Raw genomic sequence first — 22,922 nt, 5'->3', positions numbered from 1 at the left:
CCCCCACCCCCGGAGCTAGCTACTTTCTTTTTTCTTTATTTATTTGACAGGTAGAGTTACAGACAGAAAGTTCTCCCATCTGCTGATTCACTCCCCAAGTGGCTACAATGGCCGGGTGGGCTGCTCAGGAGTCAGGAGCCTCCTCCAGGTCTCCCTTGTGGGTCAGGGGCCCAAGCACTTGAGCTATCTTCCACTGCTTTCCCAGGCCATAGCAGAGAGCTGGATCAGAAGAGGAGCAGCCAGAACTGGGATTGGCACCCACGTGGGATGCCACCACCACAGGCAGAGGTTAAGCCCAAGAGCTCGCTTTTTAAGGTTAACTTTCTTACTGTATTTTTTACTATCCCTTGGCCAGTTAACCCCTCAGAATGGCTTGTTCAGTCTCTGACTCCTTTCCTTCTGGATGCAGCTGTCACTCACTCTCAAAGGCCAAGACCAAGCCTCTGCCTGTTAACAGCAGCCTGGTCATTGCTCAGCAGCCCCCATGGTTGTGCTGTCCCACGCAGTGAGAATGGCGCGTGTGTGTGTGTGTGTATGTGTTCAGTCACGTGTTCATGTGCATGCTATATTGACATAATTCATACACTAAATAAGCCACCCATTTAAAGTGTACAATGAGTTATTTTTTTAAAAAAAGATTTATTTCAGGGCTGGCATTGTGGTACAGCAGGTAAAGCTTCCGCCTGCAGTGCTGGCATCCCATATGGGCTGATTTGAATCCTGGCTCCATTTCCAATCCAGCTCCCTGCTAGTGTGCCTGGGAAAGCAGTGGAAGATGGCCCAAGTGCTTGGACCCCTGCACCCATGTGGGAGACCCAGATGAAGCCCCTGGATCATCGTTTTGGATCAGCCCAGCTCCTGCCATTTCAGCCATTTAGGGATTGAACCAGTTGATGGAAGATCTCTCTCTGTAACTCTACACTTCAAATAAATGAATAAGTCTTTTTAAAAAACCATCAGTTTTTACAATCTTGAAAAAACAAGATTTATTTCATTTATTTGAAAAGCAAAGAGAGCAAGATCAATCTTCCACCTTCTGGTCCACTCCCCAAATGACTACTGCAGCCAGAGCTGAGCAAGCCCAAATCCAGGAGCCAGGAGCTTCATCTGAGTCTCCCACATGGGTGGCAGGGGCCCCAGTACTTGGGCCATCTTCTGCTGCTTTCCCAGGCTCATTAGCAGGGAGCTAGATGGTCAGTGGAGCAGCCAGGACCCAAACCGGTACCCATAGGGAATGCCAGTGTCACAGACAGCAACTCAACCTGCTATTTCAAAATGCCAGCCCCAAGTCAGTGGTTTTTGGCATATTCAAAGCTGTGCAGCCATCACCACAATCAGTTCTCAGTGTCTTTAATGAACAACTAATTACCAGATCTAGTAGCATTTCCTTATTCTGTGCCTTTGACTTTTCCTTAGCATTTGTGACTGCTGGCTGTTACCTGTGGTTTAAAGTTGACATCCCTTGTTTCTCAATGAGGATGCAAATTTCACTACCTCTTTGGCCATTCCTGGATGCAGTCCCCTGCAGATACCAACATACAACTATATTTGTTTTTCTCTGACTCTCCTTTCTGGTGGGGCAAGGGTCTGTTCTGTCTTGTTTCTTGCTGTGCTGTTGAGGCCCTGCTCATAGTAAATATTCAGCAAATATTTGCATGAATAAATTCATGGAGAACTGTTAATGTACCTTAAAGTAGCAATTCCCAACTCATGTATTTTGAATACCTTACATATGTGCTAGGATATTTTGATTCTCTCAGCCAACTGGTGGGTTATCTTCTGTTCTACAGGAATACACTTCAGTGTTTATCACTTAGTAATAGTCAGAAACCAGAAATGGGCAGGCATTGTGGTGCAGCCTGTTAAGCTACCACTTGGGATGCCTGCACCCCATATTGGTATGCTGGTTCAGGTCCCCTCTGCTCCACTTCCTATCCAGCTCCATACTGATGTGCCTAGGAAGCAACAGGTGATGGCTTAAGTACTTGAGTTGGTGCCACTCAAGTACTTAAGCAAATGGAGTTAAGAGGCAAATGGAGTTCCTGGCTCCTAGCTTCAGCCTGGCCCAGCCCCAGCTATTGCAACCATTTTGGGAGTAACCAGTGGATAGAAATCAATCAATCTCTTTATCTCTCTGTCTCCGTCTCACCCTCTGTCCCTCTCCATATCTCTCTCTCTCTTTCAAAATATATGGTAAAAAATTTTTTTTAAGTTTTTATTTATTTGAGAGGTGGAATAACAGAGAGAGGAAGAGACAGAGAGAAAGGTCTTCCATTTGGTGGTTCACTTCCCAATTGGCCACAACAGCCGGAGCTGGGCCGATCCAAAGCCAGGAGCCAGGAGCTTCCTCTGGGTCTCCCATGTGGGTACAGGAGCCCAGCGCTTGGACCATCCTCCACTGCTGTCTCAGCGCATAGCAGAGCTGAATCGGAAGTGGAGCAGCCGGGACTGGAACTGGCACCCTTATGGGATGCCAGTGCCACAGTGGAAGCTTAGCCTACTGTGCCACAGTGCCGGCTCCCATTGTAGAAGTCTTTAAAAATAAATTTTTGAAAGATCCATCCGCAGCAGAATAGATAAATTGTGTTATGTTCAAAGAATAAAATACTACACAGCAGTCTCTCGACTTTGGCGCTGTCAACAAGTCAGACCAGATAGTTTGATATTGTAGGGGATTGTTCTGTGTCGTACAAATGTTCAGAAAATTCCAGGCCTCTGCCAAGCAGATGCCAGCAGCAGCTCCCTGATGATGACGACCAGGTACGTCTCCTGACACTGGGGAGCAAGACTGCCCCCGTGAAGACCACTGCTGTACAGCAATAACAGTGAACAGGACGGCTTTATGCAACAACAGAGGTGAAAACCATAAACATAGCATTGAGCAAAAGAAACGGGATATAAACATTCAAAAAACTGGATATAAACATTCAAAAATTTAAACTAAAAGTTTTAATTTATGGGAACATTATCCGTGCATAAGCAAATATTCCCTGGTTACCAAGAGATTCTGGTCTGCAGAGGTGAAGGATGTAAGGGCACCTCCTGGTATCCCAGGCAGTCCCATCTGATTTTGTTATTGTGTGAAATAGTGCAGTGTCTACTTGTTTACCTGTGGCCTGGACTGGACACGTTCATATTTTGTCACATTTGCTTTAGCTAAACCATTTCGAAGTATTGCAGGTGTTGTGACACTTCACCCAGAGTTCTTCAGCCTGTACTGCTAAGAATAAGTCATTCTCCTGTGTAATCACAGGATCATTAATACCCCTAAGAAATTAGTGTTATAAACCTAATGCCCTCTAATGTACAGTCCATATTTAAAATGTCCCTGACTGTTCAAAATTTTTCTTTCATAGCTTTAAAAAAAAAAAACAAAACACAGGATCTGGTCAGACTTCACATGTTGTGTCGGGTAAGCCTCAAACAAGTCCCCGATCTTTTTTTTTTTTTTTTCTTTTCATGTTTTTGCATGTTGCCTTTTTTTTTTTCTTTTTTGAGAGAGCGTTCATTGTTAGAGTTTTCCATCTTCTGAATATGACATATAATTTCCTTATTGTATCATTTAACTTGTTCTGCACCTCCATCTTTAATGTAAACTGGAAGTGAGGTCTGAGGGCTTGGCTATATTTAGAATAAGCTTCAAGATCAATGATATTTCATGCTGCAGCATATCAGAAGGAGCACATGGCAAGCTTTCATCCTGCTATGATGTAAGTTTGATCATCTCATTAAAAACTACTTTTTAAAAATAATAGTTTCCTTACCAGTGCTAGGAAAGGAAATTTATTCTTCATGTTAATATTTCTATGAACTTTCCCTTTTTTATTATCAACCACATCATTTTTATCTTTAATATTCTAATTGCCTTGACTCTGTCCAGTGGGCACTCAGCATGTTGGCTCCCATATCCTTTGGTAAGTGGGAGTATAGGACAGGAAGTCCTCTTCTCCTGATGGAAAGAAGCCTGCTTCCTCTTAGAGGGTAGTGGTGTTAGAACTAAGATTTGGGTATTAAATAATGTCCTTTGTTAGAGGAGTGCCGTTGCTCCTAGGTACTTGATGTAGACAGAGCTTGGGTCTTCAAAATGTTTATGGAAAATTTTGAGAAAACTGCATGGATGTCAAAACATGTTACATCAAGGCCGGCGCCACAGCTCAATAGGCTAATCCTCCGCCTGCGGCGCCAGCACACCGGGTTCTAGTCCCGGTCAGGGTGCCAGATTCTGTCCCGGTTGCCCCATCTTCCAGTCCAGCTCTCTGCTGTGGCCCGGGAGTGTGGTGGAGGATGGCCCAAGTCCTTGGGCCCTGCACCCACATGGGAGACCAGGAAAAACACCTGGCTCCTGCCTTCAGATCAGCACAGTGCGCTGGCTGCAGCGGCCATTGGAGGGTGAACCAACGGTAAAGGAAGACCTTTCTCTCTCTGTCTCTGTCTCTCTCTCTCTCACTGTCCACTCTGCCTGTCAAAAAAATAAAAAATAAAATTAAAAAATTAAAAAAACATGTTACATCAAAATAAGTATCTTCTGTTTGTTCACAGACTTTCTGAAGTGCCCACATACATGTTGTAGTACAGTTTTTGTTGCTGTAATAGAATACCTGAGAGTAACTTATACAGAAAAGAGGTTTATTTAGACTCATGGTTCTGGGGGTTGGGAAGTCCAAGATGAAGCAGCTGCGTCTGGTGAAGGCTGCAACTGCTTCTTCTGAGGGCCGAAAGCCAAAGGGCATGTGGGCCACAGCAGCAGCACAGCAGGTCTGCCTCGCTCCAACGCTGGCTAATCCAGTCCCACAGTGATCCTGCCCTCAGCACCCCACAGAGGCACGGAAGTCACAGGTCAACAGAGTCGACGAGGGGCAAACCACACTCAAAACCATACCAGAATGTAATATTTCTAGCCATGACTTACTTTAGGATTTACAATTAAAGTTTAAATTACAATATTTTTCACAGATCTTTGATTTTTGTGCATATATAAATTTGCTTCCTTTATATTAACACCTACATATTTGCTTTATCTTATAATATACCAAAAAAGGTTTTAAAATTACAAAATGAATGCTATTACTAATAGTACATTTAAAAAGTCAAAGATTAATTTGTTTATTTGAAAGGCAGAGTTGCAGAGAGAGACAGAGCTCTTCTGTCTGCTGGTTCACTCTCCAAATGGCTCAGCTGATCTGAAGCCAGGAGCTTCTTCCAGGTCTCCCACGTGGCTGCAAGGACCCAAGCACTTAGGTCATCTTCTGCTGCTTTCCCAGGCACGTTAGAAGGGAGCTGGATTGGAAGTGGAGCAGCCGCGGACTCGAACCAGTACCCATGTGGGACGCCAGCATCACAGGCAGCAGGTTTATCCACTACACTGCAGTGCTGGCCCCACAGTTCTTTCTGTCCTTGAATATATCACTAAGGATGTAACAAAATCACAGATTATCTGAGATAATTTTCCCTTGGTTTTGTTGCCCATTTGATGTACGTGGATTTGTTTGGAGTTTTAGGATTTGTTTTTTTTATTTTTAATTAAATTCATGATTATGTTAAGTATTCAAATGATTGAAAAGTCAAAGTTACAAAGGACCCAAGAGCCAACCTGAAAGAGCACGTGGGAACGATTTGAGCAGTAAGAAGAATAGTCATAGGATTGGATTATAACCAATAAATAACATAAATTGTTGTGGGCCCAGCATTGTGATGTAGCAGGTAAAGCTGCTTCCTGTGATGCAGATAAGCAACAGAAGATGGGCCAAGTGCTTAGGGCTCTGACCCAAGTGGTAGACCTAAGGAGAAGCTTCTAGTTTCTGGCTTCAAATCAGCCCAGTTCTGGCTTTTGCAGCTGTTTGGGTAGTGAATCAGTGGGTGGAAGATATCTCTCTCTCTCTCTCTCTCTCTCTCTCTCTCTCTCTCTCTCTCTTTCTTTCTCTCTCTCTCCCTCTGTAACTCTGCCTTACAAATAAATCTTTTTAAAAAATACTTTAAAGTCTATACTGATATAAATGAGTGGTTGAAGTGGTAAATGTTGAGGGAGTGAAGGTAGTCGTCAGACACCACAGTAATATTGGTGCTGACAGGATGCTTGGAGGATCACTGAGATTAGCAGAGATACTTAAGGAAGAGCAGGTGTTTGTATTTCAAAGATTTCCCCAGGATACTTACACATTGCTTTGGTGCTTTTAACATATGTCCACAAACCCATCGATACCGCTCCCCCAGAAGGTGCGACCTAACTCCCATCCCCAGGAGTGTGGGCTGGACGTCGTGACTTGCTCCTGAGGAACAGAAAGTGGAAAGAGAAAAATAGAACTGGCAGTGAGAAACCTGGCAAGCCTCCTCTTAACCAAAAGATCCTGGGTGACATCAGCAGAAATGCGATGTGAGGGACACATTCCCCGCTGAGGTGTTCTTCCTGACAGCTCCACGCTGTTCACGAGAAACGTCAGACAAGCCCAATTCAAGACAGATTACTGCCTGCCTGGTAGTCTTCAAAACTGGCATAATCATGAAAAAAAACGAGGAAAGACTGGGAACTTACAGGTTAGAAGATACTAAGGAGCTAGGACACCTAAATACACTGTAGTATGCTAGGTGGATCCTGGAACAAAGGATTTTTGGAAAAGCTTCAAATGTGCATAAAGGCTGTAGTAAATCTGCAGTTATTTTTAAGTAAATTTTTTTTTAAACAAGTCAAAGCTGTTTAAAAAGAGAGTCATGTTCCCATCCCTGTCCTGTCTGTCCTGTTCCTCCCCCCTTGCTCCTTTCTTAGGTTCTAACTATGCGATCCTACCTCTACTGAGTCTCAGTCTCCTTCCAGTCCTTAGAGATCTTTCTCGTTCTTGATAGCTGCATGGTGTGTTACTGTGTTCTTGGACCATGTTTTGTCTAACTAGTTCCCTGTAGGTGGGTTGTTCACAGTTGCCATTACAAACACTGCAGTTCATAAGCTGTTGCATGTGCTGTTGCACATTTGTGACTGTTTTCAGAGTAGATTCCTTGTAGTGGGGTACTGTGTCGAAGAGCAAATGGGTGTGTCATTTTATTGACACTGCCAACTTCCTGTCTGAGATGGTATTCCCACCAACAGTATATGAAGTCACCTGCTTCTCCTGGCCTTGCCAACAGTGAATTGTCAAGCTTGGATTTGTGCCGCTTGGATAGATGAGAAGTGGTGTGTCACTATGATATCTGATCATGAACTCATATCTTCTGAAACTTTAGTTAACTGCCCCTTCCCATATTGCCTAACTTATTCACACAAAAAGTGTATAAGTTACAAGTTAAAGCAGAGTGTTCTTCTCCAGGTACTTAATTCTTCCTGTTGGAGGAAAGATTAGATTTGCTTTGGAGTAGTCAGGTGCAAGGAGAATCCCTGACCCTGCCTCGTCCCCTTTCTCACCAGAATGAGGATGTCCACAGGAGGTTAGACTGCAGGGGAGCTGGCGGGCCCTGGTGTCTTTGTTTTCTTCTTCCCTGAATGAAAGACAGGGAAGAGTTTGAAAAAGCAAGAACAGTCTAGGAGAGCTCCTTCCAAGTGTTCCACCTGCGTCCTCTCTGCCCTTGGTCGTTACACCCATACTGCATTTGTGTCGCTCAGTTCAGTGATTGGACCAAGAAGGGAAGTGTGATCAGGTGCTGGATGGAGGAGGTGGATGATTTCGGAGCGTAAGTCTTTGTAAGGGATTCAGCCAGGCCCCGCTTCCACTGAGAGTGGAAACCAGACTGGGACCAGGGCACAGGGTGTCCAGGGAAGGAAGAGGGAAGGAATGAGGCACACTTATTTCTTCCGGAATTTGGCTGATTTTAACCCTGCCAAGGGTGAAGAACCTTTTTTTCTTCGAGGACCATTTGGACATTTAAAACATCTTTGTGGGCCATACAAAATTATCAACTTAAAAACTCACTGGCAGTAAAGTTACTGAATTTTGTGTGCCGCCTGTGGTTGCCTTGGCAGGGCCAGACCAAACGACTTTGTGGGCCCCTGCGTAGACACAAGGGTGGGGCTGGAAACACTCCTGTTAAATTACCATTAAACAGGGACTTACTTTCAGAGCACTCGTGATATGTGTTAAGTTAGCTTTGAGGGTTAGCCTGAGCTGCACACGAACAATTGCTGTTGTTTCTATAGGAAATTTTGACCCAAAATCAGGTATAATCCAAGATTATAGACTGCTTAGAGTGTGAATATCCCTTTTTAACTTTTGCTTCTTTTTCTCTTAGGAGTCTAACATTTCAGAGAAACCTTTTGGAAAGAACAAGCATACTTCAATAAATGAAGGAGAATAAAGAAAATTCAAGCCCCTCAGTGACTTCAGCAAACCTGGACCACACAAAACCATGTTGGTACTGGGATAAGAAAGACTTGGCTCATACACCCTCACAACTCGAAGGACTTGATCCAGCCACCGAGGCCCGGTACCGCCGAGAAGGGGCACGGTTCATCTTTGATGTAGGCACGCGTCTGGGACTGTATCCTGATTCTACGTGGAATCTGTTATAGATGGGCTTCCCACCACCACCACAGAGAAAGGGAGGAGATATTGTGGACAAAATATACTCTCATGTTTCCCTAGCAGGGCAGTTCTTAGATACCTTGTTGTTTTAAATGTAGTTTCTGATTTCCCTGGGTCATCATCAGTTTCTCTTTTACATGCATAGAGTTAACAAGTAACCATCCAGGAAGAAAACAGGTCCATTGGGATCATAGCTGGGCCAGGCAGTTGTCCACAGCCTTTTTTTTTTTTTTTTTTTTTTTTAGATTTATTTTATTTATTTGAAAGACAGAATTACACAGAGGTAAAGACACAGAGAGAGGTCTTCCATCTGCTGGTTCACTCCCCAGATGGCTGCAGCAGCCAGAACTGCACCAATCCAAAGCCAGCATTCAGGAGTCTCTTCCGGGTCTCCCACGCAGGTGCAAGGTCCCAAGGACTTGGGCCATCTTCTAGTGCTTTCTCAGGCCATAGCAGAGAACTGGACGGAAAGTAGAGCAGCTGAGACTAGAACCAGCTGGTGCTTCAGGCAAGGGCTCTAACCCACTATTCCACAGCGCTGGCCCCTGTCCACAGCCTTTAAGAGGAGGTTAAGGGGTGGCTTGGGGTACCCATATCCTCCATCAGCATGCCTGGGCCCAGGTCCTCGCCCTGTTCCCGTTCCAGCTTTCTGCTGATGTATACCCTCGGAGGCAGCAGGTGTGGCTCAAGTACTTGGTTCCCTGCCACCCTTATGGGAGACCCAGATTGAGTGCTTGGCACCCAAGTTCAGCCTGGCCCAGTCTTGGCTATTGTGGACATTTGAGGAACAAGCAAATGTAAGATCTCTTCTGTCTCTATCTCTCTGTCTCCCTCTACCTCTCCCTCTCTCTTTCCCTCTCCCTCTCCCTTTCAAATAGATAAAAATAAATAATTTTTAAGAATCACAGTGGGGTGGCTGATGTTGTGCCATAGCCTGCTAGGCCTAAGTCCCATGTGAGAGCCAGTTCAGTTCCCATCTCTCAGCCGTTCCACCTCAGATTCAACTCCCTGCTAATGTGCCTGGGAAAGCAGTGGAAGGTGGTCCAAGTGCCTGGACTTCTGCCGCCCATGTGGGAGACCTGGATGGAACTCCTGGCTCCTGGCTTTGGCCTGGTCCAGCCCCAGCTGATGCAGGCATTTGAGGAGTGAACCAGCATATGGAAGATGGCTCGCTCTCTCTCTCTCTCTCTCTCTCACTCTCACTCTCTCACTTTTTCTGTGGAACTCCACCTTTCAAATAAATAAAATTAAAAAAAAAAAAAAAAAAAAAACACAGTCGGAGTGTTTCTAAAGACTTGTTAAAAGCATAGACCTTCACCCTGAGACTCCCTCTGCCTGCTTTGCTACTGGTAGTGTTTACTTCACCACTGATTTTGCTGTTGTTTGTCTTTATTGTTTTCTGCATTGAACTTGAAAGCTACAGACTAAAGTCCTTAACCAAAACCACAGACACTATGACACCCTGGCAACTGGAATAATTTATTTTCATCGTTTCTATATGTTTCATTCCTTCAAGCAATTCCCAAGATATGTAAGTTTTTGAATATTATTGTAATTCTTTACCACATGTTATTTCCACACAGTTTGATGGACTTATTATAGTGTCATTTGTATTATTTTTATATGGTATGTATATTTATATTTTATACATATATGTATACATATATGTATATGTATATGGTATTTATTTTATATGGTACATACTATACAAATATATAAACAAAAATAAGCTTGAACCTTACTTTTTCCAATTAATCATGTTCAAATTATTTTTTTTAGGTTAATGTAGACGACAATCATATTGTATTTTGTGTAAAAATTACTTCTTTGTTACCTTTCCTAAGATAGACTTGGCTTATAATTGAGACCCAGCAGAGAAAGCAAGGTGGAACAGAAATTCTCCATGCCATGTCACCGCTCTCCAGTAACTCCTTGAACCTGCACCAGCCCTATTTATCATGGAGGGATCAGGGAAAGTGGTGGGAGGAGGTGCCTGGAGGGAGTTAAGCCTTGAACATCGTGCAGAGCTGGGCTCAGGCAGTCGTGCCACAGAAGCTAGCCCGAGCCCCTGCAGGGGATGCCCGCAGCTCAGTGTGGGCTCCTTCAGGAGTTCTGGTCATCGGGAAGGGCACAGTGGGACCCAGGAGGGGAAGGCAGACTGGGTCAGAGCGTGCGAGTCTCCATGGCCAGACAAGGGACATCTGACTTGAGCAAGTGAACAGTGAAGAGATGAGAAGTTTTCACAAAGATGACAAACTAAGCGGGAAGGTCACTTTGTAGGGCGTTTGTCTTTTGCTAAGATTCTACTTCGATGTCATGTATGTCTTCTCACTGGTCTTTGGAGGTCTTGGTGCCCCTGGCAGAGCAGCATTGCATGAGATCAGGGTAGTGTGAAGAGAATGGCATGGAGTGGGCAGACAGAAGCTGAGGACAGATCAGTTGTGAGCTCAGTGGCTGAACTAGGTGAGACAGCCAGAGGTCCATGTCTCAGCTCACTCAGGCTGCTCTAACAGCGTGCTGTGGACACGTAGTCCTCCTAGTTGTGGGAGCCAGCAGGTCCCCACTCCAGATAGCAGCAGATCGGTGTGGTGAGGGCCTGTTTCTCGGGGCAGTGTGCTGCATCCTCACGTGTACACAGGACGAGCTCTTGGCGACGCTCCCACCATTGAGAGGCTCGCCTCCCGCGGGCCCGACTTCGCCACCATCGCGTTAGGAGTCAGCTTCAGCATAAGTGGGGAGGGGTAGTGAGTGGGGACACAGACGGAAGAGCAGGAGGTGTGGCAGTGGGGCAGAGATGGATCCCATGGGTGTGTGTTTCCTTGGGTGGCTGCTTTTTCCATGGCAAAGCTTACTGTCCTTCAGATTGAATATGAGGAAAGTTCATTTCTGTGACTCTTCTCTTTTTTTGGCATTTTCTGAAGTTAAATTTTAAATTTCTGAAGCCAAACTTTGGGGTGGGGGGTGTATATGTGTAAGCTTTCCATCTTCATTTTGAAGTCTCAGCGTATTTGTGCATGAGAAAGGGGTGGAGGGAGAATGAGAGGGACTGACTTATCTTGAAGCCCAAAAATGCTAGTGTCGGTTTCTGTGTGATTTTTGATGGCAAACATCAAGAGTTTTTATCTCTCTTTTGAGGTGACCGGAGCGTGTTGTCTATTTCTGGCTGGAAAAGTGGAAGAAACACCCAAAAAATGCAAAGATATCATCAAAACAGCTCGTAGTTTATTAAATGATGTCCAGTTTGGCCAGTTTGGAGATGACCCCAAGGTAAGATCCATAATTTCTGCCTTCAGCTCTTGTGTGGTTGTGGAAGTGCTGTGGCACAGTTCCTTGCCTTGGTGAGAGGAGGCAGCCTAGCATAGCCTGTGCTCCTGGTGTGCCGGACGTGTCCTGACGGCGCAGGGGGTGCCCTGAGCACACACCCTGTCCTTGCCACTAGTGCTGCACTCCTCAGCTTCCACGGCAAGGGCAGGGCCTGCCTCTGGTGGCTTCTGTGTCACCCAGACACTGATGGAACACATGCATGTGCCAGTGTGACTTCTCAAGAATGTCAGCGGGCGTCAACCTGCGGCATTTTTAACACCCAGAGATTGCTACTGGTCATACCAGCCACCCGTCTCCCCACCCCCCAACTCCTGCCAGTGTGAGCAAATGGTGCCAAAATAATTGTACATGAACAAGCTTTTATTCTAAAAGTACCACTTTGAGGGGCCAAGGGCAGTTTTCCCCACCCCATTCTCCTCATAACCCTCCATTTTGAATCCTTGTAGCACCTATTAATTATCCTTCATAGCTCTATTAATAGCTCGTGATTAGGTGGTTTTCTTTGAAGACTTCTCCAGTTTCCACTCAGGTTTTAACAAATAATCACATGAAGGGTGCTTTCCCCTTCTCAGCTGTCAGGTCCATGAGAGTAGGAACTCTGTCTAAGCCGATCCAGTGCTGGACAGAGTAAGCGTTCCGCAGGTGCCGGGTCGAAGGTCAGCCCCGTCGTGGTCTCCCGTCTCCCAGCCTGCTGCTGTCTCGCTGCAGTTGCCCTTCTCTGATCAAGCAGAGCTTCTGTGTGTGTGGGCACTGCAGGCAGTTTGTGGAAGGTAAAATGAAAGATAAGTATTTTGGTGTTAAAAAAAAATAAAAATCTGTACATACAAGGGATCTTTAAAAAAATTATGATAAACTATACTTGGGTTTCATATTTTTGTACCAAAATAAACACCTTTTAATCTGATTTTCCCATGAAATTTTGACATACCCATGTTTACAAATATTTGGACTTTTTCTCATTTCTTTGATGAGTTAACAGGGGCACAGGAGACTTTGTACATATTGTGGTTGTGATTAATACTGAAACATTGTATTAAAATGTGTAACTCTGTCCTTTGAATTTAATTATAAATCCATTAACCTGTTTATAAAAATTTGAACCTATTACGAACTTATAACCACATTATAACCAGAAATGCAACTTTATAAAAATCACGTAGCCGTGCTGCAGTGTTTTCAGCACCCATGGGATTTGACTGATACCGAGTAATGAGGCACTGTGCCCTGGTGTGACCAGTCCAGCTGTGGGGACGTGCACTTCAGTCCCGTCTTGTCCTGGGGCAGATGAGCCTTGTAGCGGATGAGTAGTGATGAGGATAAGGAGTCACACAGAACTGGGACCACTGCAGGGCCAGGATGCGTGTGGCGGCCACTGGGACCTGCTGCCCCAGTCCCCCTTTACTTCCAGCCTTTACCCACGTGGGATGGGCACGGTGACAGGGAAGTTCTACAGCGAGGATGCTCAGGAAAAGGAAAGTACAGGAATAGTCATTGTGCTGAGTGAGCCAGGGTCCCTCCTGTCCCCTGGGAAGTCTTCGTGGACGTGACCATGAGGAGTAGGAGCTAAAGGACAGCGCCCTGGACCGGGGGGTGGAGCAGCTGTGATTTTCCTCACCAGTCACTTCCAGGAGCCACTTAGAGTAGTTACAAGAAATAACATCATGAGTGGTGTGTAACTTTTTTGTGTTGATTAGCTAAATTTCTCATGTATGCAGTTACTTTAAAATGTCCCACAAAAATGAAATTTAAAGATTTGTACATTTTCCATGAGCTTTCTGTAATGTAATACAGAAATGTAATATTCAACAAATAATTGTTCCAGCTGCCATGCTCAGCTCTAGACCTAAAGCGCCTTGCAGGACAGCCAAGGCCTTTGCTCTGGTGGAGGTTATGGCTGAGCATGGCAGGATAGGTTTTAATCTAAGTATCTAATAAGCATGCATACCTGAGGATGAGCCATGACAAGTACTCTACGAGGTTATCTTACCCAGCTGTGAGAGCATCCACCAGGGAAGCTTCCCTGAGGCATAATGTTTGCAGGAGATTTGCAATTACCCCATTCATTGAATATGTGAGACCAAGAGAATTGCAGGCCTTAGACTGTTGTGTAGTACCGTAAGGACTACAGCCTGGAAGCTGATTGGTGCACTTGGTAGGAGATCATGTCTAAATTTAGAGGAAATGGTAATACTTCTGGGAAGCAGATGCTGACAATAATGGCCAAAAAAAACCAGTAGAATATTTTGTACCTTGTAAAAGTTTCCAAGATTTCTTAAAGCTTTCATGAGGACGCCAGGGAAACGAGGTTAGGAACCTTACACCTGCCTTTCCACTGGGACAAGCACACCATTAGAAAATCATCTCTGTTCTGTGCCTGCACCTGGATGTCACCTCTCGGGTTGCGGGTTTATGCAGCTGTTAGTGAAGAGACTGTGGGTGCTCTACAAAGTCCTTTCTTCTCTCTGATGGCAAACAAGCACGTCTGCTTGTGCTCCCAGTGGAGTTCTCGATTGTGTTTTGCATTGTCTTTAAGTGCTAGCTACAGACAGCTACACAGTTGAAGTCAAGAAGTGCCCGTTAAGAAACATTAACTGGTTAGAGTGTGATCCAAGAGGAGATTCCATTTATAAAAGCAACAGTAAAATATCTGAAGATAATCCTTGGGAAAACTGGCAGGGGTCTTTAAGACTTATCCTGAAGGACGGAAAAGATGTTAATAAATTTTTGATAGGAAGATGAAATGTAGTTAAGTCTCTTTTACCTGATTGTTCTGTGAATTCAGCAGGTTCTTAATCGGAATGTCAATAGTTATTTCTTTGGAATGATATTTAGTAAAATGATACCAAAGTTCAGGTAGTGGGATGGGGATCATACAAAAGCAAATAACTTTTCTGAAAAGAGGGGAGGTGATGGAACAATCCCTTCCAAGTAGACAGGTCAGCATACAGCTGAGGTTCTGTGTGTGTGTGTGTACATGCACATACATGCACATACATGCATGGTTTAGAGTGTGACTTAGGTAGACTTTCAAATAAAAGAGGATGATAACTTATTCAGCAAATGATGTTGGGACAGCTTATTTCAGGTAAATGAAGAATTTATCATTCACATACACACCTGCTGCATCTTTGAAATTGGCTGTCATCATCTCTTCCTTGTGGAAAGGTTGCAGTGAAAATTCCTGAGGGATTAATTTTTTTATAGGAATCTTGAAAGAACCTGCAATTCAGTTAAATTATCGAAAAGTGAAAGTGTTTTGTGAAGAAAGACACATATGTAATGAAAGTAATAACATTTCTAAGAAGCTTTGTTTTTTAGAATTAAGCCTCTGATTATTTCAGATTCCTATTTTGAGTTATTTTCAGAATTTATCATTTTCTCTCTGCATATTAAAAACCTGAGTGGGAGAGAGGAGAAAAGGAACAGGAAGCAGTTGCTAAAGTATAAGTGGACGAGAGAATAAAGAGCTCATGTGTTTAGTGTTGCTGTGACCTGCAGCTGTAACTGTTACCCCAACCCTGGCTGCTTGTTTTTAGGAAGAAGTAATGGTCCTGGAGAGAATCTTGCTGCAGACCATAAAGTTCGACTTACAGGTAGAACATCCGTACCAGTTCCTACTCAAATATGCAAAGCAGCTCAAAGGTAAGGGAGAAAAGTTTTTATAAAAAGAACTTTTTCATTCTGAAATCAAGTCTTTATAATTTGTTCAGACTCAGATTATGCTTCTCAAAAGGCAGACAGAGGCTTCAGTGTGTGAAGTACCCAGGGTATGGCTTGCTCAGACTGTCAGTATGATAGCTGGTAATTCTGTCCCCTTTTAGCATAAACAGGTTCTGTCATCCAGTTGCCAAGTGACATGAGGCAGGAAAATGAGTCAGAATTTTTTAAATAGACTAATAAAATTAGCCTTGGAGCCCAGTTCCCCATAAACAGTGATTCTGCATTGGTCACTTTTGTGGGTTTTTTTTTTTTTTTTTTTTTTTTTTTTTTTTTTTAGTTGAAAGGCAGAGCAACAGAGAGAAAGACATCTGCTGATTCACTCCCCCAAATGGCCCCAACAGCCAAGTGTAGGCAGGCTAAAGCCGGGAGCCAGGAACTGTGTCCTGGTTTTCCACTGGAGTGGCAGGGGCCCAAGTATTTAGGCCATCTTCTGCCATCCCAAGTTCATTAGCAGGAAACCGGATCAGAAGTAGAATAGCTGTCACTCGAAATGGCATTCCAACATGGGATGCCAACATCACATGTGGCTGTGTAAGCCGTCTGCCATAAGGCTGGCCCCACACCATAGGTTTTTATTTATTTATTTATTTATTTTAATTTTTTGACAGGCAGAGTGGACAGTGAGAGAGAGACAGGGAGAAAGGTCTTCCTTTACCGTTGGTTCACCCTCCAATGGCTGCCGCAGCCGGCACGCTGTGCTGATCCAAAGCCAGGAGCCAGGTGTTTTTCCTGGTCTCCCATGCGGGTGCAGGGCCCAAGCACTTGGGCCATCCTCCACTGCACTCCCTGGCCACAGCAGAGAGCTGGCCTGGAAGAGGGGCAACCAGGACAGAATCCGGCACCCCGACCGGGGCTAGAACCCAGTGTGCCAGCACCGCAGGTAGAGGATTAGCCTATTGAGCCACGGCGCTGGCCTACACCATAGGTTTTTAAATCAATATTTATTGCTTCTAGTGAAGTCTTATCCCCTTTCCCATATTACCCTTAACTTATCTTTTTTCCCAATTGTAGGTGATAAGAACAAAATTCAGAAGTTGGTTCAAATGGCATGGACATTTGTAAATGACAGGTACTCACATTCAAATATTGTTTCAATTACAGTGTTTCAAAAGAAGCAGAGAGTTTTTGGGTCATTAAATCTATACCCCTCGTTTTGTATTGAGGAACCTGCCTTGCCCCAGCTGGAAGAGCTGGCCAGTGGCCAGGCTGGGCTTCAAGTTGCGGCCATCGCTTCCAGGCAGGTGGCCTCCAGCGTCACGGTGGTGAGATGCTGAAATCTCATCACCATTTTGAAACCAAGTCCAGTACAATACACTGGAGGATTCTGAGCACTGCGTACTCACAGGCCAGTCGGTTCTGCAAACGCTATTACCTGTAATAGTTCAGGAGCCTCCAGGTTCTTCCTCGGGCCCTCAGTTCTAAGTGGGGGCCGGAGGGTGAGAATGCCCTCCAGCCTTGGTATTGGGGTGGCCCTGCCCTTAGGCAGAAGAGCTGCTTTGTATTTTTGGTGCATGTGTCTGACCTTTCCCTGAGCGCTGATTTGAAGAAACAGTTCAGTGCCTGGGATTTCAACAATTTAAAGAACGTGAAGCATTGCCATGTGTACTGTGTGATGTCATAGTTTTTGAATGTGCAAGAATTACTCTGTATTAATAAACTAATAACTGTCTAAGTAACTTATTTTGGTACCTTTGAAGGCTGAAGACTTACTTTAATTTATAAAGCTTCAGTCATCTGTGGAAAGAATAAGCAAATCCGCAGGTATAGGACATTGCATTGCATGATTTGGGTCATACGTTGGTTCGTGGAATCTGAGCGATTTTTCCTTGTGTTCATGCAGTCTCTGCACCACCTTGTCGCTGCAGTGGGAGCCGGAGATCATAGCGGTCGCAGTGATGTATCTCGCAGGACGCCTGTGCAAGTTTGAAATACAAGAGTGGACTTCCAAACCCATGTATAGGAGATGGTGGGAGCAGTTTGTTCAGGATGTCCCTGTGGACGTTCTGGAAGGTACGGAACTTCTTCAGCTTTCTTTCCAGGTGCTTCATGCTTAGATGATTCTTCCCTGTGTATCGCAGCTCCCAAGACTAGGTTTTCCCATAAGCGTATGAAAGTGGAAGGGGAGGTTTTTGTTTTGTTTGTTTTTTAAAATTTATTGAAAAGCCAGAGTTACACAGAGAGAGGAGAGCCAGAGAAAGAGAGATCTTCTATCCAGTGGTTCATTCCCCAAATGGCCGCAATGACCAGTGCTGGGCTACACCAAAAGCCAGGAGCCAGGAGCTTCTTTGGGGTCTCCACATGGGTGCAGGGGCCTAAGCACTTGGGCCACCCTCCACTGGTTTTCAGGGAGCTGATTCAGAAGTGGAGTAATGGGACTTGAACCAGCACCCATATGGGATGCTGGCATCACAGGTGGCAGCTTAACCTGCTATGCCACAACACCGGTCCCAAGCAGGTTTTTAAACTAAACTTTCTAACATAATTTTCACTTTTCCAAGCATATAATTTGGTAAAATAAAAATATACACAGTGTTGTACACAGCAAAGATGAGTTTTGTTGCCCAGTGTGAATCCTGCTTATTGATTAGTCCTTGTAAGAGAATGATAGCTGATTTTTTTTCTCTAGGTAAAATGTAGCTTCTGATATGAGTTGTGCGGTAAATGTCATTGTTGTCTGTCTTTTAGACATCTGCCACCAGATCTTGGACCTTTACTCCCAAGGAAAACAACAGATGCCTCATCACACCCCCCATCAGCTGCAGCAGCCCCCGTCTCTGCAGTCCACACCGCAAGTGCCACAAGTACAACAGCCGCAACCGTCTCAAGGTTCTGAGCCGGCGCAGCCCCCGCAGAAGGACGCCCAGCCGTCAGCGCCGCCGCCGCCGCCGCAGCAGCAGCAGGCGCAGCAGCAGCAGGCGCAGCAGCAGCAGCAGGCGCCACAGCCCAAGAAGCCGTCTCCACAGCCCAGTCCTCCCCGACAGGTCAAACGAGCCGTGGTGAGTGGGCCGCAGGCTTCACGGTCACTAAGTCTAAACCCCTCATTTCGTATCACACCGGAGCACTGTTCTGCTGACCACTAGAAGCAGTCTCTGATGGCGTGACAGCAGGGAGCCTGAGAATGAAGTGCTCGCAGGAGATGAACTGGGTGCCCTGGGGCCTTGTCCTCCAGCCTCAGCTGTCTGTATCACCCTCACAGGGCTCGGAGACCTGTCAGGGGGAACATTCCTCTTCCCAGCAGGGTCATTGTGGATGCTCATTCGCCTGCCTGACCCTGAGTGGTCGTGACTGCTGTCTCTTCAGTGCCCCTCACTGGTGTCCAGTGGCACAGGGCACTTGTGGAAGTTTCTAGTAGGAGCACACACCTACCCCCACAGAGCAGCCAGCCAGTGGTTTCATTTTCCATATGAGGAAAATGCACTTCCACCAGCACCTAAGACCATGTGTAGCAGATTGCAACAGTAGGCCTAAATGTCATGGGCTCAGAAGTCACTCTTTATCTATTTATTTAGATGTCATTTATTTGAAAAAATTACAGAGAGAGGTAGAGACAGAGAGAGAAAAGTCTTTGACCCACTGGTTCACTCCCCAAATGGCTACAGTGGCCAGAGTTGAGCTGATCCAGAGCCAGGAGCCTCTTCCGGGTGTCCGACGTGGATGCAGGAGCCCAAGCGCTTGGGCCGTCTTCTGCTGCTTTCCCAGGCCATTAGCAGGAAGCTGGATCAGAAGTGGAGCAGCCAGGACTCGAACCAGCTCCCATATGGGATGCCGGCACTGTGCCACAGAGAAACGAGAAATGCTGTGTAGTTTGGACAAGGCAAAGGCAGGAAGCAGAAAGAGGATCTTGGGTGCCAGACCAGCAGTCGTTTTATTCTGAGGCCATCTGCTGTCCGGCCCTGTGCTTGTCTGGGCGATCTGCTTCCTTCTTGATGGCACCCCGGATCTCCATTAACAGCCGTGTCTCTTCTGTAACAGGTTGTTTCTCCCAAAGAAGAGAACAAAGCAGCAGGTAATTACTCTTCTAATTTGGTTTTTTGTTTTCTGTGTCCCTACACAAAATGTTTAATTCTTAGTTAACATTGTTTTCCCTTCAGTTATAGATTAGCCTTCAGTTTTTTTCCCTTTCTGCCGGGGAGAGTGCGTGGTCTTGTCTTTCCCCTGACGGTGTGTTTACAGGCTACTCTGATAAAGGTGCTAACACAGAAACCATCACTAGCAATGAAGACATCACTGGTAACACATATAAAAGTGTAATTACGGACAGAGAACTGTTGCCACGGAAATGTGATTACTGCCCAGGAGGACCACATGTGTATTTTAGGGATGTGTTAAGCTCTCACAGTGGACAGAGCAGTGGCCACAGGAGTGCCTGTGCTGAGCACGGCAGCAGCACGGTGGGCGGGCAGAAAGGAAGGGGCCCCCCGGGGCGGGGGGAGGCCCCAGAGCACCGCAGGTCCAGGGTGCCAGCCCATCTGGCCCTGTGTCTGACCTGTATCAAACAGTTTGTTTTTAATGTTTAGAGTACCCAAAGGTGGTTAATCTGTTCCTTTATTGGAAATAAACAGGAAGTGTGAGCAAAATCTGAACGATTGCAGGACAGGGATTAAAAATGCTTTGTCCCTGTCAATCGCCCTGTCCCACGGAACCCTGAAGGCGTAGTATTTGCTCGTTTCTGTTTCTTGGTTGCTTCGTTCTTGGTTCCGGTGAATTATTCATTAAGCTATTGTGAAAACTTCAAGTTATGATGAAGCTGTAGTTTTCACAGCATCTTTGGGGGAGTGATGACGTCAGTGCCGGTCAGCTCCAAATGACAGACATTAAGTGTGACACATGAGAATGGACTGTGCAGATGAGCCAACACGCCAGGCTATGTGACAAGCAGGAGACAGGCCCTGTGGTGACCTTGGATGAGACCTGGTGTGGAGCAGCGTGAACTGAGGGCATGGAGTGCTTGAGCAGGAGGTCAAAGCAGCACAGGAACTGAGACTGGGGGTGGGCAGTGCAAGGAGCTGGAATGTGGAGAGTTGGAAGGGGGCAGCTTTAGATGGGGTTGTGAGCGTGGGTCTTCAGTCCCACACTGGGGCGTGGAGCCACCCACAGGAGTGTGGGGTTTTATGTGGGCAGTGGGAGCTTTCAGGGTTTGAAGCGGTGGAAGGGCACATTCAGAGTTCACTGGAGATAGGACCAATGGCCGGTGCATCTCGCTGGTCTTTTCTGTTGTTACTGTAACACCTGAGGCTGGAAACTGGGTAAAGAAAAGAGCTTTCTGTAGCTCGCAGCTCTGGAGGTCTTCCACCTGGTGATGGCTTCTTGCATGCAGAGTCCCAAGACAGAGTGGGTGCCACCTGGCAGGAGGCACGCTCCCTAGTGTGCCTCTGTGTTCAGTGCTGGGGGCTCCACCCTGACACCCTTGCCGATGCTAATCCTACTCACCTCCCAAAGACCCTGACTCTCAGCAGGTTAGTTTCCACTCTGAGTACCTCACCCTGGGGATTAATGTTCCACACCCAAGCCACCCCAGCAGGAGCACACCAGACCATGTCCCAGCCATACAGCTGGGGATGGGACAGGCTTGCAAGCACAGAAGTGGGGCTCGGGGAGGAGGCAGAATTGTGGCTCCAGAGCTAGAAAAGGAGAGCCAAGGGCTCCTGCTGCTAAGTGCCACTGGTCATGGAGGGCCCTGAGCACTCTAGAGGCAGGCTCAGCTTGTACCGTGAGCACAAGTCCTCCAAGGTTTCCAAGAGTTTATGAGAAGAGATATAAACCATCTCCTTGATAAAATTTTGCATTGATTACACATTGACAGTTTTTGATGTATCAAGTTAAACAATATGCTGTTAAAATTCGTTTCAGCTGTGTGCTTTCTCATGCCACAGCTATACATGTGTGTTGCTGCCCGTGCATGTTAGTGTCAGTGACTTCAGCTTCAATGGCTGCGGTGAGAGAGGGAGGAAGCAGGGGCCGCAGGAGGGAGACTCGTTCCAGAGACAGGAAGAACGGCGTAGGGGGAGCTTGGCGGTCAGGGCCCTGGTTATGGAAGCAAGGTAGACACCAGAAATGGACGTGTCCTTAGAAGGGATTTGATCTCTGAGAAAGAGGGTAAAGAGGGGCCATGCCTGGACCCTGATCCAGCTTGTCTTCGAGACAAGGACACCAAGAGAGTGGCGCAGTGCTAGAGAAGGCTCAGGCAGAGCACCACACAGGCCGGAACCAGTGGGTTCCAGGAAGGAGACACAGCACGGCACGGAGGCAGGTTTCCCCATGTGTGTTCACGCCTCCATCTTGTGAAACTGACAGGTAGAGCCTCTTGTAGCCTGCCTAGGTGACCTAGCTTCGTCCTCGTGGCTGCTGGTGACCTACTGCCACCCCAGTGGCCTCAGCCGCTGTGCCTTGTGCCTGGCTCCTCTGCCTCCAGACCTCAGCTAAGGGGCAGCTTCTGCCATGCCGCCCGCCGGAGGTCACTGTAAGAGAGGAAGCCACCTTCAAACACAGCTAAGAATGAAGAGACGGAGCACCCACGGGGCTCGGGGGTGTGGCCTTGTTGCTCAGGGCCTTTCCTGTGTTGTCTGTGCCGGTGAGGACCAGAGAGAGAGGGGCCAGGTGACTGAGGTGCCACTACCATGCCCGCGACACGGCAGGGACTGTCCTGAGTGGTCAGTTGAGGATGCTGGGCAGGTGCCTGCAGGCAGCTGCCAGGCTGTGTCTGGGCTGCTTCTGCCCGGTGGTGTAGCTGAGGCCTCCCTCAGGCTCCCTCAGAGCCATGGTCACCGCTGCTTTTTCTGCCAGAGAAATCTCTGACAACACAGTTTTCTCTATGACAAATATGTTCACATGAAGAAGTAGGAGTAGTCTTTCCAGTTCACTTTTTCTTTTTTTTTTTTCTTTTTTTTTAGAACCACCGCCACCTAAAATCCCCAAAATCGAGCCTGCTCACCCGCCATTGCCACCGGCTCACCCACCTCCAGGTACGTGTTCTTGCAGCAGCCCTGCAGGGTGCTCTGTTGCCTGAGGGAGGAAAGCTAGTGGGAGGCCCAGTGTGGGCTCACATTTTAAAAGCCACAAGCAAGGAGCTTCTAGAAATTATTTCACTCTGATAAGCCAGATAGTTTGAGGATGCTGTAAACTCTGAGTGCATCTGAGATTCTCTGAACTCTTGCACAGGATAAATGAATTTAGAACCAGTTTTAGAAAAATCGCGCTGCCAGCCAATGCATGTTCTCAAAGTCCAGCAGGAGCGCCATGGGTGGCACTCAGTGTCTGTCGCCAGGCTCCTGTCGTCAGGATCTTCTTGGGGCATCTTGCAGAAGCCGTTGTTCACATACAGGGAGAGTCAGCTACAGCGTCTGGCCGGGGGCCCTCTGACGTCGCTGACAGGCA

At 46.4% G+C, this 22,922-nt stretch overlaps 1 protein-coding gene across 6 annotated transcripts in view; it reads left to right on the top strand.

The window, feature by feature from the left end:
- The window catches only part of CCNK (cyclin K), a 35,952-nt gene that overhangs the window by 7,752 nt on the left and 5,278 nt on the right, over window positions 1–22,922 (top strand). For 3 of the 6 annotated variants that reach the window (XM_062181055.1, XM_062181051.1, XM_062181052.1), the window contains 9 exons: window positions 8,212–8,460; window positions 9,954–10,035; window positions 11,640–11,771; window positions 15,365–15,470; window positions 16,560–16,617; window positions 17,389–17,558; window positions 18,234–18,544; window positions 19,521–19,554; window positions 22,439–22,510. In XM_062181055.1, the coding sequence (XP_062037039.1) occupies window positions 8,264–8,460; window positions 9,954–10,035; window positions 11,640–11,771; window positions 15,365–15,470; window positions 16,560–16,617; window positions 17,389–17,558; window positions 18,234–18,544; window positions 19,521–19,554; window positions 22,439–22,510 (1,162 nt within the window). In that variant the 5' untranslated portion in view covers window positions 8,212–8,263. Of the gene's footprint in view, window positions 1–3,356; window positions 3,413–6,270; window positions 6,532–8,211; window positions 8,461–9,953; window positions 10,036–11,639; window positions 11,772–15,364; window positions 15,471–16,559; window positions 16,618–17,388; window positions 17,559–18,233; window positions 18,545–19,520; window positions 19,555–22,438; window positions 22,511–22,922 lie in introns of those variants that run through there. The other 3 variants (XM_062181053.1, XM_062181054.1, XM_062181056.1) reach the window with 2 other exon arrangements.

The sequence above is a fragment of the Lepus europaeus genome, chromosome 22 (assembly GCF_033115175.1).
Source record: "Lepus europaeus isolate LE1 chromosome 22, mLepTim1.pri, whole genome shotgun sequence".
Taxonomy (NCBI): Eukaryota; Metazoa; Chordata; class Mammalia; order Lagomorpha; family Leporidae; genus Lepus; species Lepus europaeus.
This window is presented reverse-complemented; position numbering and strand designations above follow the sequence as displayed.